The sequence below is a fragment of the Oncorhynchus gorbuscha genome, linkage group LG25 (assembly GCF_021184085.1).
Source record: "Oncorhynchus gorbuscha isolate QuinsamMale2020 ecotype Even-year linkage group LG25, OgorEven_v1.0, whole genome shotgun sequence".
NCBI classification, from domain to species: domain Eukaryota; kingdom Metazoa; phylum Chordata; class Actinopteri; order Salmoniformes; family Salmonidae; genus Oncorhynchus; species Oncorhynchus gorbuscha.
The window spans coordinates 27,368,408-27,385,469 of record NC_060197.1 but is presented as its reverse complement, the minus strand read 5'-3'; the positions used below and the strand labels follow the sequence as shown (position 1 = coordinate 27,385,469).

At 44.8% G+C, this 17,062-nt stretch overlaps 1 protein-coding gene across 1 annotated transcript; it reads right to left on the bottom strand.

Moving 5' to 3' along the window:
• On the bottom strand, positions 1-16,212 carry LOC124013596 (N-acetylaspartate synthetase-like). Its single transcript, XM_046327913.1, has 3 exons — positions 15,233-16,212; positions 13,354-13,518; positions 1-4,999 (listed from the first exon to the last, which is right to left on the bottom strand). Exons 1-3 carry the CDS (start codon positions 15,546-15,548, stop codon positions 4,632-4,634), a joined length of 849 nt encoding a protein of 282 aa, XP_046183869.1. The 5' UTR covers positions 15,549-16,212; the 3' UTR covers positions 1-4,631.
• Between the last annotated feature and the right edge of the window lie 850 nt (positions 16,213-17,062).

Genomic DNA, 17,062 nt, shown 5'->3' with positions numbered 1-17,062 from the left:
ATATATATATATATATATATATATATATATATATATATATATATAAACTGTAAATCAAAGCAACAGTAATAGATATAGCTATGTACACAGTCACTCTTAAACATCATATGTTGTGGTTTTCTCAGCAATAGAAGAACCATTAGCTGCTTTTTGTCATTTTTGTCTTAATCCTTTCTCTCTTAAAAGAAAAAAAATGTTTTAACAATTTCTCGCAACAAAGACCCTTAGTAACGGCACCCATATACATTCATGTCTGCTATTAACTAACTCCACGGCCTTTGAAATCTGCACTCGCCCAGGACAAAACACCTATACTCACAGGAATACTATTTGTGCGGTTTTGATATCGATACTTCTACAATAGTGTGTGTGTGTTCAACTTGACATCTGGATGACAGACGTTGAGGGATTTTTGTCTCATACTTGTATTTCCAGGTGGGAGGGACTACGATAAAGTATAAATTGAGTATTTTGTGAGCCTGCATGGTTTCTTCACCGCCAATATAGGTGATCGGATGATAGTTTTTGGATTGGAAAGCACTCGATAAAGGAGCGCTCCAATGAGAGAGGCGTTTAGTTCTGATGCAGCACACATGTCTGAAACCCTTTGCAGATAACAATACATGAACATTCTCCTATGTTCCCAAGTCAACACTAACAATATTTCCCTATTTTCTCAACCAAAAGAAAAGAAGTAAAACAAAAACAAAAAAATCTCTTGGATTGTACATCATCAGAGGTTCAGTGGAATGGTATGGAATAGTATTATTAAGTTACATAATCACACTAGTGGTGGTGGTTGCATACAGTATTTCTTCTACTTTCTAATACTGCGTATGCTTTACCAGAATCAAGAAGTACTAAGACCAGACCGAACAGGGCATAGCATAGCATTCCCCATATAAACACAGGCTTGACCCTTTTACGAAACAGAATACAGTAAAATGCATTGTAGGCTAGTGACATATCAGTGTAGTTTGTCTGTTCCTCTCTAACAACTTAAAACAGGAAATGAATCATTCGCTACCTTAAGCCATATAGATTGCTGGTGGGATATTTGAATGTCAGCATGTAATTATTACAGTACATAAGGCTTTTGCGGAGTCTTGGTATAATATTACGTCCTTTATCAAGAACACAAATAGTAGCCTAGGCTGAGATTACCCACAATGCTTAACGAGAGGGTATATTATTATTGAAATGGCGACAGCAGCATTCATGGCTCAGTTTGATAAGAATTCACATTCATCTTTTAGCAGACATGAGTCCACTTACTACATTACTATGTAGTGTACACTTGTAGTGAACACCAGAGGAGGAGCTAAGGAGGAAGGGCTCATTGTAATGTCTGGAATGGAATTATTGGAACGGTATCAAACATATGGGAACCACACATTTGACTCCGTTTCATCTATTCCATTCCAGCCATTACAATTGAGCCTGTCCTCCTACAGCTCCTCCCACCAGCCTCCTCTGGCATACCTTCTTAGTAAGTACACTCTTATAGCCTCACCATTTAACCTCTGCCTCCTACATTCTGGTGGATCCACGCCAAAATACTATACCCATGTCTGTTCTGAATTTTTCAGATGGGGGGATTGATCATAATTTATATCATTTAGTACGTCCCAAATTTGACACTATTCCGAATGGCACCCTATTCCCTATATAGTGCACTACTTTTGACCAGGTCAAATTGGAGAAGGAGAAAAAATCTGGGCTAACTGGTTCATTTTTTGTGCCCTCCACATCTCAATTCACATGGTTGAATGAGGAAGAGGGGTGTGTCAGAACAGTGAGAAGTCCTCTGATAATACAGCAGACATTTAGTCGAATGACCCAACATCTGATACATCAACATGATCTCACTGCTTTATTTGACATCTCCATAGGATTCTTCTCACTGTGCATGATATCACCCCTCCCTTGATAAAAAGAGTCCATTGATAATATCACCTTAATGCAAAAACTAAACGTTTTATCTCCACTGCTTGCCATGTGGTACAATGTATCCTCTAAGACATTTTAATTCAAAGACATCTCATGCAAAAAAAAAATGTTTTTTTTCTCTGACAAAGAAACACACATTTTTGTTTATATGTTCAGCTAAAAAATATCTTCTTTTTTTTAATGTCGTTTTCCGATTATTTTTCCAGGGCAGGCACCGTACGTATATACGCACACACCAGGAACAGAGGCATGCCACACTTGCATTGCTTTTGCATTTTACAATTGGCAGGCTTGATGTCATCAAGGCAGTGCTGCGCTGCGGTGAGTGGGTTTAATGCACCTCTTCATCTACCCTACCTCCACACACAACCACACACACAGATACTCACTCAACACACACATACACGCTCAACACACAAACACTCAACCAGACACTCAACACACACAAACTTAACACACACACCTATGCATCCTCCACCATCGTTGCAGGGAGGGGCCAGACTGCTTTGATGACATCACAATAGGGGCATTTTTTTGGGGGGGGGGATGTGTTACAAGCTCAAATGGAATAAAAGCAGCGCAGCAAGACTGTGGCGCATGCAGAGATGGGGTGGGGAGAAGAGAGGGGAGGGGTGGGGGGGTCTAGCCCAGGGTTGCAGTCAGATTTATGAATGGGGGGTCAGAAGGGGGAGTAGAAGTCAAGGCAAGGAGGATCAGCACAATTCATGACATCTTTTTGTCAACTTTTTTTTTTTAAATCTGTGTTTTTTTATGATATTTTTTTTTTACATTTAATTTCTTGATTTTTGTACAAGTATGACAAACTCTTGGGCTCATAGAAGTTGTATCTCTCCCTCTGCTGGTTCTGTCTCTGATAGGAGGATGGAAATGGAGAGAGTGGTTATCTTTATGAAGGGGAGGGAGAGGGACGTCTTTTGGGTTTGTCAGCTACATACTGTACAGAGTATTCCAACTGTATACACATTAATACATACACAGAAGGATATAAATATACCTGTAAATTGGATATAGTATTGTGTCTAAATTCAAACTGAAACATTTGTGCTTAGATACATTTTGTTAAGCCAGCTATGTACTGTAAGTCCGCAAATATTTTGAATAATGTATTAGGTCTACCCAAGTAGTTTCCCCCAGTTACCTGGTTTAAATATAAACTAGATTGCGGTTACTATGTACATGTAGGAGTATCCATAAAATGTGCATACTACAAAGTAGCAATGCTTCCCTCAAATGTTGTGAATAATAATAACATCTCTAATTTCTCAATCAAATACCAAACATATTCAAAATGTTCAAATTTATCTTGATTCAATTAGTAAACCATTGATAATTACACATAAAACTCAGTAACACTCAATGTTTCATTAGATTAGATCATTTACTCATTAGAAAACCCCCATGATTAAATTAGTAATATGATTAACATTGGCACAGTATTCACCCTGCATGGGTACGTGCCCCTGGCCTGAACTACCCTCTCGTCTTCCCAACCAATCAGAGAGACCCTCTTCATAGTTCCCATGCAGGTGGAATGGAATCATAGAATTAGATTCTGACACTGTGTTGAATGAGGGGAAGAGAACGTGACCAAAGATGGAGGAAATAGTGAAAGCAGAAAGCAGGAGGGTTTAGGAAACAGAAAATGCACTGTGTCTGCATCTAAAATTACACCCTTTTTCTTACACTGTGTACTACTTTTGACTAGAGCCCTATGGGCCTTTGTTAAAAGTAGTGCAATATATAGGGAATAGGGTGCCATTTGGGACGCAAGCCTGTTTGTGTTTGTTTTCCTGCCTATGCAGGATCCACAGCGTGTGTCCACAGTACACGTCCTGCCTGTTCCTCCTGTCTCTCCACAGGGCTGGTACAGTACACTTGATGACCCTTGCTGTGCTTCAATATGGGTTGAGCTGGAGAAATGCCAACCTACTTTGTCTTTTTGTCCAGGTCTTTTTGGGCACAAACGTTGTTGTGACAATGGAGAGGGCTTAGGCGGGATAACGAGAGACAGGATGCGTTTGAGATAGAAACTATTCAGATAGAAATGCCATGTATAGGGCGGACACGAATGCCTGTTTTCCATGGCAAAGGACAATGTCTGTTCTACGTGATATATTTCTATCTGAATGTTACGGAACACGCCACCCTCCTGATTAAGCCTCTGATTGGTGTTCTGAAGGGGGTGGGAGGGGATTTTAGTATAGGAAGGGTGGAAGGGAGGAAGGGGGGGGGATTTTGTTATGGTGATCGAAAAACTGATTGCAATCAAATTTCTATCAAAAGCAACGGGAACACTCAATTGATGATGTCATTTGAATAGGCATGGGACGGTGATATATGTTAGGGATTATTTTTTCTTAGAACAGGAAAGGACGGGAAAATAGGCAAAACAAAATAATTTACTCAAAGGCGGGGGGGGGGAGTAAAACACTAAATATAAAATATAAAACAAAAACCCATAAGTTAATGACTTAGAAATAATGAATAGACATAGTAGTGGTAAGTAGTAAGAAGAAGTAACTGATACAAAATAAAGTTGTCAGAGGAGTATAAGATTGATCGGGGAATTGGTCGAGGCTCGTCGGGCGAGGGGCTCTGCTTCGAGGAGGAGGTGTCGTTGCTCTCTCTTTCCATCCCTCTCTCCCTCTCTCTCTCACCTCTCACTCCTCGCGGAGCTGCAGGCGGTAACGCTGGTAACGGATCTGAAAGAAGAGCCTCTCTAGCGGCGAGCCGCTCATGCCAGGCAGCATGTAGTCCTCGCTCCCGCCCGTCCGCCGGAAGCCCAGTGACTCGTACAGCTTGTGGGCGGCCATTTTGACGGCGGTGGTTCCTAGGACAACGGCGGCGTAGTTGTTGTGCACGGCGAACTCCAGCACGCGGCGCCCAAGCACCTTGGCGATGCCCTTGCCGCGGAAGCGCGAGTCCACCGACATGCGGCGCAGCTCCACCGTGTTATCGTCCTCCCGGCCCTGCGCCGCCACGATGCCGACCACCTGACCCTCCAGCACTGCCACCCAGAAACACGAGCCTGGAGGACCAGAGAGCCCAGTTAGACACACACACTATACCAACACAACACATATCACATACCACTGCCAACAGCACCAACACAACACATATCACATACCACGGCCAACAGCACCAACACATACCACTGCCAATAGCACCAACACAACACATATCACATACCACTGCCAACAGCACCAACACAAATCTGACAGAATATATACCTTACATTTAAACCCCAAACGACCTGATGTGAAGGGGCTGAAGCAATAAGGGAGTGGCAGCCGGACCTATGACTGCCCACGGACCACGGCTGTCCTTATTGGACTACTGGTTGACACAGTGAAGGACTGACGCAATAAGAAGTGAGCAGAGCTGCATTGAAGTCAGCAGAGCTGCACAGAGCTCATTGCAGGCCAGCTAACATTAACATGTCATTCATCACACATCACAGACCTCAGAGCCTCTGGCTGGGTGGATCAAATATAGAGTGGACTCCCATCCCCTAACTATGGCCAGTACAACAATCATTAAAGCCACAATCTGCAATATTTCCTACTGTTCAAAGGCCATTTGAATGAAATATGCCTACAAGGTGGCAACCTGGGCTTGTGAAACGGCAGATTGTGGCTTTAACCCGGCACCACTGCTCATGTGTATAGGGATATCTCATCAATTACGGACTGGTGTTAATGAGTTCAGATTACAGAGCAATTAGAGGTTGCTTTACAATGGCTTCTGTCAAGTAACACGACCATGTGATGCAGTTAAGATGGCAAACATGAGGATGGTTCACTCTTGGCTGTCCCCATAGGAGAACCTTTTGTAGAACCCTTTTGAGGTTCCGTGTAGAACCCTCTGTGGAAAGGGTTCCACACGGGAACCCAAAAGAGTTCTCCTATGGCGACAACCAAAGAACCCTTTTAGGTTCTAGATGGCCTTTTTTTTTTTTGTCTAAGAGTGTTGTTAAGACCGGCGTAATGCCTGTGGTAAGGACAGGCTAGCTGCTTTGACAACAACATAGCACTGTAATCATTTACATTTGAGTCATTCAGCATAGCTCCTACGCAGAGCTACTCACAGACTAAGGTTAGGAGGGGGGAAAAAACAGACACATATTGCAGGTAGACCTTTTTCCTCGAAATAGCCCCTGTCAGCAGAATCAGGGCAAGGAAAGGGAAAAAAGCAAGTACTAATGTGGGTGCAAGAAAGTGAGGTGGAATATTCGCATGGCCCCGGCACACACATTATAGAGCTGTATGAGAGAGTCTGTCCTGTTGGTAAGATATGCCAGTTATGGCCTTGTCAAACCCACTAACTGGATGGATCTATTAAAAGGAAGTAAGGAAGGAGGGATTCTACACACTAAACACTCCGGTCACATATCGGCGGCTGGTGTTTCCATTGGCGACTGGAGTGAAGTGTATCAGAGAGATGGAGAGCATGAGAGAGAGAATCAACTGGAGAATGAGGGAGGTAAGGCAGAGTGAAATTAAAAGCCGACAGAGGCTGGCGCTAACTGCTTAATAGCATTATTTGCTCTGAGAGATGCTCATAATGAAAAGTACAGTCGTAGGCCCGAGCTGTCCCTCAACGTTAGGGCGATTAGACCCTCAGGGAGAGACAGACAAAGACAGGCACACAGGACAGAGAAGGAAGGACACAAACACACATGTCAACAGTGAAACGTTCGTCCACAATGTAACCTGACCAGGGGGAGAAAGAAAACAAAACTCCTGGTCTCAGTCACAGTAAAAGCAGTTTTATAAAGTATTGAAATGTTTTCTGCTCAACTTCGTAACGTATTCTTAAGTCCGTGCCTGCCGTGTTTTTACCTGAGTCAGCATGCCAGGTAGTAGTTGCGTCGACGAGAGTACAAAGATTCCCTGTCGGCCTCTGTTGTAACGTGAGAGTACAGTGCTGTCGTCCGTGAGTCAGAGCTACGGTATCTACAGTGTAAAAGGGGTCGGTACAGGACCGTGTTGGGACGACGCTGGACAAGTCGTTGTAAAGAAGACCGGCTTACTATATCCTCATTCTGATAAACCGTCTCCCCAACTTGATGTTGGATTTGCAAACCCCTCCAAGAACTACAAGGTGAAAACAGACAACCTTTTCTCTTTCCTCCAGCAGGCAAAATGTGTTGCACGGATGCAACAGTAAACTGTTGCTGAAAATAGCATTTTTTTCAATGTCAGGGGTATTGGTGACATGTCCTTGTAGTCAAGTACAGCACAGAGAATATTCTGCCTTTTCTGGGACTGACTGACTGACTGGTGACTGTAAAACCTGTGTGTCCATCTTCCAAAGGGTCACCGACACACACAATCTGATACTCGCACACACGCACATACCAGACACACAAGCACACTCTCTCCAACACATCGCGTCATGGGGCGAGTGGTGAAACGATGCGAATGTGCTGGAAGCCAACGTTATGAGGGATTTAAAGGGCCCTGTGGGATTCATTGGATTAGTGTTTGATTGAATAAAACAACTGTCAGATGTCCTGCGGCAGGGTCGCCGCGGTAACAAGCCTGCTGATCCAGACACACACTCCATGACATGTGGGCATCACAGCTGGGGAGGCAGTAGCAGGCAGCTAGATCTGCAAGCAGAGTGAATGGTGGGCCGGGACATTTTTCCCATTTGACCTTGGTCATATTGTGTGTGCAGGGTTCAGAGTGGGTCAGACAATGACTTCTTGTGTTGACTCTTCCTTGTCTGTTGTCCCAACGCAGGAGAATGTATGAGGCGTCTTTTGGAATAGTTACACTTTGGAAGGGGCAGATTCACTCAAGGTACGGTGTCCCGTGTCAGCGTCTTTCATTTTTGTTAAAGGGTAGGTTGCATGTAATTTTTCCCCAGAAATCTAACAGTGTGGTGGTATTTGACCTTATACTCACGATGTGATAGCTGATTCAAAATCAGACTTTAGTTTCCAGTGCTTTATCTCAGAAGAGAGCATGATGTGAGGCGTGCAGTTAGTTACCCAGAGGCCTTGTCTCTAGGGGGCTACAAAGAGGAAGGGGGAAGGTAGGGGGGGGGTGAAGGGACGGCCACGCCTCTGAAACTGAAGCCGTCACCATCTGTCTGAGCAGGGCCTGTGCCAACAGTCAGCACGGGACGGGACAACCAGGCACGCCAGCCGTAGCTCTGTGTGTGTGTGTGTGTGTGTGTGTGTGTGTGTGTGTGTGTGTGTGTGTGTGTGTGTGTGTGTGTGTGTGTGTGTGTGTGTGTGTGTGTGTGTGTGTGTGTGTGTGTGTGTGTGTGTGTGTGTGTGTGTGTGTGTGTGTGTGTGTGTGCCTGAGACAGTGACATACACTCATGTCCTGTGTCTGACGCCGTAACGAGAGAAAGGTCGGTCGGAGAATCTCCGAAGCGAGCCTTCTCTTCCTTCTTCTCCCTCTCCCCCTCCTTTGGGAAGCAGGGGCTATGAGACGAAGGGATCTGCTGGTTAAGAGTCAGATATGTAGAACGAGAATGAGAGATAGACTAGACTAGAGAGCAGGATCATAGAGCATGTTGGACATTCATTTGTCTTCAGTCCTCCTGTATTGGTAGACGGGGAGGGGGCAACAGGGAGGGGTTGGGGTTAGACAAGGGAGCTGATCTATCATAGACCCGGGCCAGACCAAGATGAGCGCGGGGGGGGGTCTTGGATTTAACCAGGCTAAGAGGACTCTACCACCGACCAAAAGGGGGAGGGGTGGGTCGACTTGAAAGATGCAGATAAAATCTCATGGCGGTAAGGAAGGAGAGAGAGCTAACGCGCTCTAAACGTACAGATTTGTTACTCAGGATTTATTTTGACGGCCTTTTCTCTTTTAACTGCTAAAGGACAAGAATATGCTACCTGCCATGCATGTGCATTGGGTTGGAGACAGTTAAATATGGCGTTATGACACGACTATGAACCCCCTCCCTTTTTATTGTGCTTAACAAGATTAGTGTCTATCCTTTCCGTTGAAACATATGAGGGTAATTCAGTTGATAAGCGTTGAGTCTAGACGGCGCACACCCTGACTGTGCGTGTGTCTAAGATGAAACAAAGGCTCATTAACAGCTTGTGTCCTCTGAAAGTGTGTGTGCGTTCATGATCGTTACAGATCATCCCTAAGCGTGCACGTGCCCGTGCCTGTGTGTGTGTGTGTGTGTGTGTGTGTGTGTGTGTGTGTGTGTGTGTGTGTGTGTGTGTGTGTGTGTGTGTGTGTGTGTGTGTGTGTGTGTGTGTGTGTGTGTGTGTGTGTGTGTGTGTGTGTGTGTGTGTGTGTGGGAGAGCAGTGTGAGGTGTGATATCTGCAGTGCGTGGCCTCCTCACTCCCCAAGTCACAGACCCCTCCCCCCACGTGGAATGCTCCCTCCTCTGGGAACAGAGTGCATGTTGGGAATATGGATCTGCCTGACATCTATACCACACCCTGACAGATGAGACTCGGACAAGGAGACCAGGGGCATACACATGCTTACATACACACATTCACACACACATGTTTACACACATGAAGGTGTACGGGCACACACAGCACATGCCCAAACAAACAGATCTCAAGACCAACAAGCTCCACCATATCTACCTGTGTCCAGTCATACATAATACTTCCTGCCCCTTGTACGTTACAACCAACTACACACACACACACACACACACACACACACACACACACACACACACACACACACACACACACACACACACACACACACACACACACACACACACACACCCAGCCTGCACTCGTTCTCCGTTACAGCTCCATTAGCTCTGAGAGGAGCCATGTAGGAGCATTAATCACTTAAAGGGGCTGCAGCACAGGCCTTTTCCCATTAATTTAACTACCCTGCCCGGGCTAATGTGTGTGTGTGTGTGTGTGTGTGTGTGTGTGTGTGTGTGTGTGTGTGTGTGTGTGTGTGTGTGTGTGTGTGTGTGTGTGTGTGTGTGTGTGTGTGTGTGTGTGTGTGTGTGTGTGTGTGTGTGTGTGTGTGTGTGTGTGTGTGTGTGTGTGTGTGTGTGTGTGTGTGTGTGTACTTGTCCAATTTAGGTCCTCTCAATCCTAGGGTCAGAGGCTAGGAGGGATCATAAAAAGCCCCTTCCCCCCTCCTCTTCCTTTAAAGCTCTACCCCAAACCATTTTTTATGAACCTCGAAGATAATGTGGCATAAGGCAGAGGAAGAAGTGCTATTGTCTGCGAGTCTCACCCGCATATTCTTAAAGATCGGACCACATTATTGGTCATCCATTAAAGATCGGACCACATTATTGGACATCCATTAAAGATTGTATTGGTCACCTGGGAGTGACTAACTATAGTGTTCAGAAACGATAATGTTGTTAACATCTTATTTTGCTTCTGGTGTGGGTCCATTGTTGCCTAGCTACAGACTCCTTGCTCCGGCCAAATGCTACGCCACCCCGCGTACACGCCACGCCCGTGGACGTTAGTTTCTTCTCCACGATGAGTCTGGATCTGAGAACCTCTCTGACCATTCAGCGAATGCGAACACATTCGGGGCCGTCTGATTGGTCCACAAACCGATGGGTTGGGCCAGAGTCAGAACACACTGTAGTTTGAAAATGTGTCATTGGCTTTGATAGTCTGATTGGTTAGAGACGATCCAATCGCTGATGACTTTGTTTTGTACAACGCCCCTCGTCAGCACAAACGACTTCAACGATAGCAGTCTCAGACTGTAGCAAACAGAGCTACAACAAAAAACATGTTTTTTGAGGAGCGGTTCTGTGCTATTGACGTGTGTTTGGTTGCGTCATTGTATTATGAATGAATAAGACGCTTACTGAAATTTGCTATGACATTTATAGAACATAAATTCAGTGGATGGAGAATAAAGAATTCTCTCTCTCTCAACAGGGACAGGAGGAAGAAAGGGAGTGGAAAGATAGGTGCAACATGTATCTACTGTGTGTAACTACCTCACCTTTGTCTGTACTCTACCCGGCAACCCCTATCACCACACACACGTGCCCACACTCCGTGGCCAGACTCAGATATGCTGATAACAACCCATCTGGCCAGTGTCATCACTGCACTGGGGCTCAGGATGGATCCAGGTGACTGTAGTGTGGAGACACATTGGCCCACCTACTTATCCCTTCGGATGCGTCCCAAATGGCTCCCTATCCCCTACATAGTGCACTACTTTTGACCAGAGCCCAACGGCAATAGGTTAACATTTGGGATTGGACCCCAGCTTTATACTGTCCTGTTGTGCAGTAGGTCAAGGAGCTTGGATTTGCCTTGTGCCTATTCACGCCATTGAGGTATAAAAGAACTGGAGACCGCATCCAAGATGTCCGTCCGACCGCTGTTTTCAACATAATGTACTCAAGTTCGCATACGCCGATTCATGGACCGTCTATATCCGGGTTGCAGCCTGTTTACACGGCCCAACTTCACACGCGTAGAGGTAGAAACCGTGCTTCCAGACCGGAACCCTGGCCCCTTGATTCACACCGATCAATATGTCTTGTATAACATCCTATAAGGCCTTGTTACTGTTAATTGTGTATGCTTGGTATAGACAACAGCACAGTGGTGTATATGTACAGGCCAGATGATTCAGTAAAGTGGATTGATTGGTCGGTTAATGAAACAGAATGTATTGATTGGTTGATAGTACCAAAGGGATTTCAGGGAGAACTCATGCTGGTAGAATGAATGTCCTGGTTCTTTTGTTGTTAAGAATCCCTAGTCACCCCCCCACAAAATGCCCCTATTGTTCCTGGTAAGTCCTATGCACACACACACACCTATGATCTGAGCAGAGGACTGAAGGAACAGCTGGCCTTTAGTGACTGTGGGATGAATAAACGCACACACACACACACACTGAAGAAGAGATAACCGTATGTATCTTTTTCCTGGCTAGTTGAGGGCGGTAGACATAACCGTGTTGCTGCTCATCGTGTCAGTGACTGGCCTTCTCACCCTGCACTGTATGACTCACTGACTACTGGCACATACACACACACTGCCCATGGCAGGAACGTGAAAGGGTGGAGGCCACTGTAAATCATCGCACTCTTACTATCATATGACGCCTGCTCTTTCCCTCTCTCTTTCTCTCTCGCTCGCTCACACACACACACACACACACACACACACACACACACACACACACACACACACACACACACACACACACACACACACACACACACACACACACACACACACACACACACACACACACACACACACACACACACACACACACACACAGACTCTCTCTGACAGACCCACACGCTCACACATACAAAGACCTGCAGCGGTTAATCCCATTAATATCCTGTGTGACTCCTACACACACACACACACCCACACACACACACACAGTGGATAACTGTAGCTGCCGGACACAAAGTGAGAGACAAAGACAAGAATCAATGATGGGCTTAACGAACACCTGCCCTTAAGTAGCTTCGCAAATAGGGTCCGACTGACCCCAAAATGTTGGGTGGATGGAAGTGTGTGTGTGTGTGTGTGTGTGTGTGTGTGTGTGTGTGTGTGTGTGTGTGTGTGTGTGTGTGTGTGTGTGTGTGTGTGTGTGTGTGTGTGTGTGTGTGTGTGTGTGTGTGTGTGCGTGTGTGTGTGTTTTAGAGAGAGAAAAAGGTTTGATTTGATTATTGCCCAGCGTTTTGGAACGGAACCCGGAGGAAGTGTGGTCACAGCTCAATTCCTCTTATCAGAATGGATAAGAGGATCATAAGAGAGTGATTGATTTTCCTAGTTAGGGAATATAGTTGAGGAAATGACTCCAATGAGGCTTGGCCGACACAGAGTGGACAGACTGCTGCAGAAAGTGTATCAGCAGTTTCCATCTCAGAATCAATAGGCCCAGTAGCATGGTGTGCCCTGGCTCCCTCTGTAACTAGGTAGAGCGGAGCGAGTCGCCCCGCATACTTAATAGGCAGGCAGACTGCCTCTGTTTCTGAACACACAGGTCACATCCCAAATGGCACCCTATTCCCTACATAGTGCACTAGTTTTGATCAGTTAGTGTGCTGTGTCGGGCATAGAGTGCCATTTGGAATGCAGACATGCTGTCACTATCCAACTCCTGCTGTGCTTAATACAGGCAGGGAGAGCCTATGACACTGAGAGAGACTATACTTTGTGTGCATGTGTGTGTGTGTGTGGGGGGGGGGTGTCATTTGGATACTTTCAAAGGGTCTGTGATTCCATATTTGCATAGGGCTATGTTTTGTATCCCATAATTTTTTTTAAATCCCATAATTCACTAAAAGCTTAATGTCTGTGGATGAACTTTATATGCTGACAAAGACAACAGACCATACATTTCCACAGATTATATATAGTTTCTGTTTTGTGTCCAATCTCCCACTAGCCCTCTTACCTGTGGGTTTCATGTAATACTCCTCGATGTCCGCCATGTCAGTTCGGAGCGCGCAGGCCAGATAGTTGTGGATAACTTTGCTGCTGTAGAAGTAGCGCGCGGCCATGAGAACGAACGGCGCACAGCTGGTCAGCGTGAGGGATTTGCTCACAACAAAGCACATTACTATGGAGATAAGGAAGAAAAATAAACGATACCTGTCAGAAAAGAGAATCAAATGTTGGATTTTGGCGGAAGTCACACACATAATATATATTATATAACCAAACAGTGACATTCCAAAAAATAAGTTGCTTTAAAAATAACGAAGATCAGTCCCTAATATCACACATTTTGTTTACTGTAGAGAAAGCGATTGACAACCGACGGGCAAACATCACATGACATCCTATGTTGAGTCTATGTATTTATTTGACTCGATGCAAACAGATATTCTACACAGCCTATCAATATCATCTCTGGTCCATTTACAGTCAGTGGTTTTTGAAAGTAGCCTATTTCTCTGGTTTGGCCGCACGGAAGCGCCAGAGTGGACCCGCCACACAGACAGGCTTGTGCAGCAGCATTATGTTGTCGTCTGGTCTGCCATGCAAACATCTTTCACTCCATTGCACCACGACATGGCGTGTTTACTGTCAACATAGACATTAGGCTACATTGTAGCGACGTGGTCCTAAATTATAGCGTCATATTCATAATAAAGAACTTTAAATAAAGGTTAAAAAAAAAATTATACACACATTTCCAGACAAAATGTCAACAGTGAAATAGGCTTATGTGAGATGTTTTGTTGGTCATTATGGTCACTTACCACGGCACAGACAAAGGCATGAGGTGTAAAAAAAAAAGTATTGTTTTAGATGGTGTACATTTAAATGACAATAATGATTATGGAATATATATAGCGTAACACATGTTGTGGTGAATTGTTATTCGAAATTTGGTGCGTAATGCCATTCATTCACATCATAGACTAAGCGATGTGTAATGCGTCTGACCATATGGATCAAGTGTGCCATAAGAACCTTCATGCATATCATACATGGGGAGATTTACGAAATTAACATCTCCACTAATTAATTATAAACAATGCCAACATGCACACATGGCTAGTGGTGGTGGTGCATTATCGCACTGCCTGCAGGCACAGTATAACACATGTGTGTAGCCTATGATGATGGAAACTGGTGATAGGGTGCAATTGGTGCACGCTAGCGCACACTGTGGGCCAATCCTCACATTCTATTAATTAATTAATGCATCCAACCTAACCGGCAACTGACATCATTGCCTCCTTACATGCACACCAAACAGGCCCACCCGCTACATGCACCATGCGTTTTAACCATGCCTTTGTGTTGCGGTTTGATGCGGTGCTGCACATGAGCTACGCTACATGCCGGTATCAAAGATCCAACACACATCCACACACGAACTCGAGAAGAAATCGACGATTATTCAATGTATTTGTTGTTATTGAATTTGTATAATATGAAATCCTTTTCCTCTTGATGAAAGTTTCACATAGCATGTATTTGTGCCATTAAATGAATAAAGCACTTTAAAAAGAAAGAAAAGAGGTCAACGAATTATCAATTGACATTTCGATGCTCCAACAGATTATGGCTTTCCTTCAACTTCATTTCAACTCACTTCTAACTTAAAAAAAATATATATATATATATATATATATATTTTTTTTTTATTACAATAATTGGTTTTCATGTGTTAGTATGGATGGGTTATTCATAATGTCTTTGACAAGAATAATTTGTAAATACATGGGTAAAATGAAAATAGTTTTTCAATGGGTAATGGCAACTTTTAACGAATTTCAGGTCAGTAAATCGTTAAGTATATTGGAAATCTTGTCACTTACGTGTCAGAAGAACATATAAGAATTGGGTTTGACTTTGCTGTAATATGCCTCTGAATGCGGTGTTGGGGATTCTCTCCATGATCCCCTCGTAAAAGATGCGGCGCACTTCCACATGGTCCGTGCGCTCAAACTCACGGATAAAAACCGTATCTTTCCTCACATCATTTTCCTCGATCGGATTCGGTGCCGGTGTGGAAGAAGTCCACATTTGCGAGGAGGAAACGATAATAGAATCTTTTTTGGTCCCTTGTATGGCATCGTGTTCATCCGCAACTATTTTAGTCTCGCAAACCATTTTTGGAGACGAACAATGCATGCAACTGGCCTCAAAGAACTGTAACCTCAGAAATAATATAAATGGGATATGATGCGTTTATAAATATGGAAAGAAAAAAGACGGGGAGTGTTTCTGCTGCAACCCTGAGCGTTTCTGCATGACCAAGGGTTGCAGGAAAACATTTAGCCTATTTATAATGGGCCGTAGTGGATGCATTCAGATTCAGGGGCCGGGGTGGTCCACATAGCGTTCACATTGGCTGAGGCGCTACGCCATTCTAGTGTGATAGGCGGATAGAGACAAGAGAGGCACACGGTCAAATTCTTTTAAAAACCTCAACATTCCTCTCATTGTTCCAGCGAAATTCTACACGTGTGTTTGAGTGGGACGGGGAGGGTGGGCTTGCGTAAGGGTATTTCTGAACCGGTAGGCTAATGGAGCCCTTTGAAGCTCACCCCAAACAACCCGGCCTGCACCAGTGCACCTGCAGCGGGAGCTGCGCCAGACCCTCTTCTTGGATGACTGAAATGACACGTCTTTACAGAACGGATAAGACACGTTCATATGAGGACACATGAGCTTTGATGCGTCAAAATATATAAAGGGCACTTGGTGATGTTTGGAATTTGTACGGGGAATGGTTGGGGAACTGACTGTCCTATGTTAAGGTCTGGTTATGGCGCGGCGCTTCGCTCCTCCCGGCTGTGTGCCTCCTTCGATACCCGGTATCTTGACTGACAGTTCTGCTGCACTGCAGTGATTCCTCCCCGGCTTTATACTCTCGCCTCACTCGTTCTTTCTCCAGACAGTTTCCTTACGATAGCGTTTTGGTGTGTCATCATCCATTCATTCACATAATTATCTGACTTTGTAGGCTATGCCACAGTCACAGCCTATGCTATGTTATAATATAGGCTACGTTCACTGTTTAAAAAAGGTCATTCATTCACATAGGCTATCACCTAATTCACTGTTAACATTAATTCAGTGTTCTATTTCATTCTGGCCATAGGCCAAAGCCTCACTGGTTTTATCGATCAGAATGCGATGTTGCGCCCGTAAGCTATACATAGGCTTATCACAACGGATAAAGTTTCACTTAACTAACGCTGAAGAAAATGCATTTTTATAGGATGGATTAGACTAGAATCCCCCACCCCCCACCCACACACATACACACAGGTCGTCGACGTGTAGCGCAAACCACAAAACATACGCACGCGGCAGAGTATCCCTTTGCGGTAGCCTAGGTTGTAATAGCCTAGATATCGCTGGTTTCTCGCGCCCAAGAACAGCCATTTTACACAGCATGATACTGTCACCCTAACCCTAACTGAATGTTACTGCTATCCGGGATTCTTGGGACATCCCTACCCTAAACCCTAGCCTTAATCAATACCTTACCCTAACCTTATCGTAACCCTTACCTAACCCTAACCGTTCTATATGTCAACATCAATGGGGTGACGTCAGAGTTGGAACGTCCTTTTCCCACCAACTCGGAAGCTCCACCTGCAGATGGAACGAAAGAAGTTCTGAGCATGTGCGGATTG

Bases quoted from the DNA above. Each gene is read 5' to 3' on its own strand.
- LOC124013596 (XM_046327913.1), bottom strand. From the start codon at position 15,548: ATGCATTGTTCGTCTCCAAAAATGGTTTGCGAGACTAAAATAGTTGCG. The intron at 13,519-15,232 runs GTAAGTGACAAG...TTATCTCCATAG, and splicing joins CTTATATGTTCTTCTGACAC to TAATGTGCTTTGTTGTGAGC. The intron at 5,000-13,353 runs GTAAGAGGGCTA...CTGGTCCTCCAG, and splicing joins GTATTACATGAAACCCACAG to GCTCGTGTTTCTGGGTGGCA.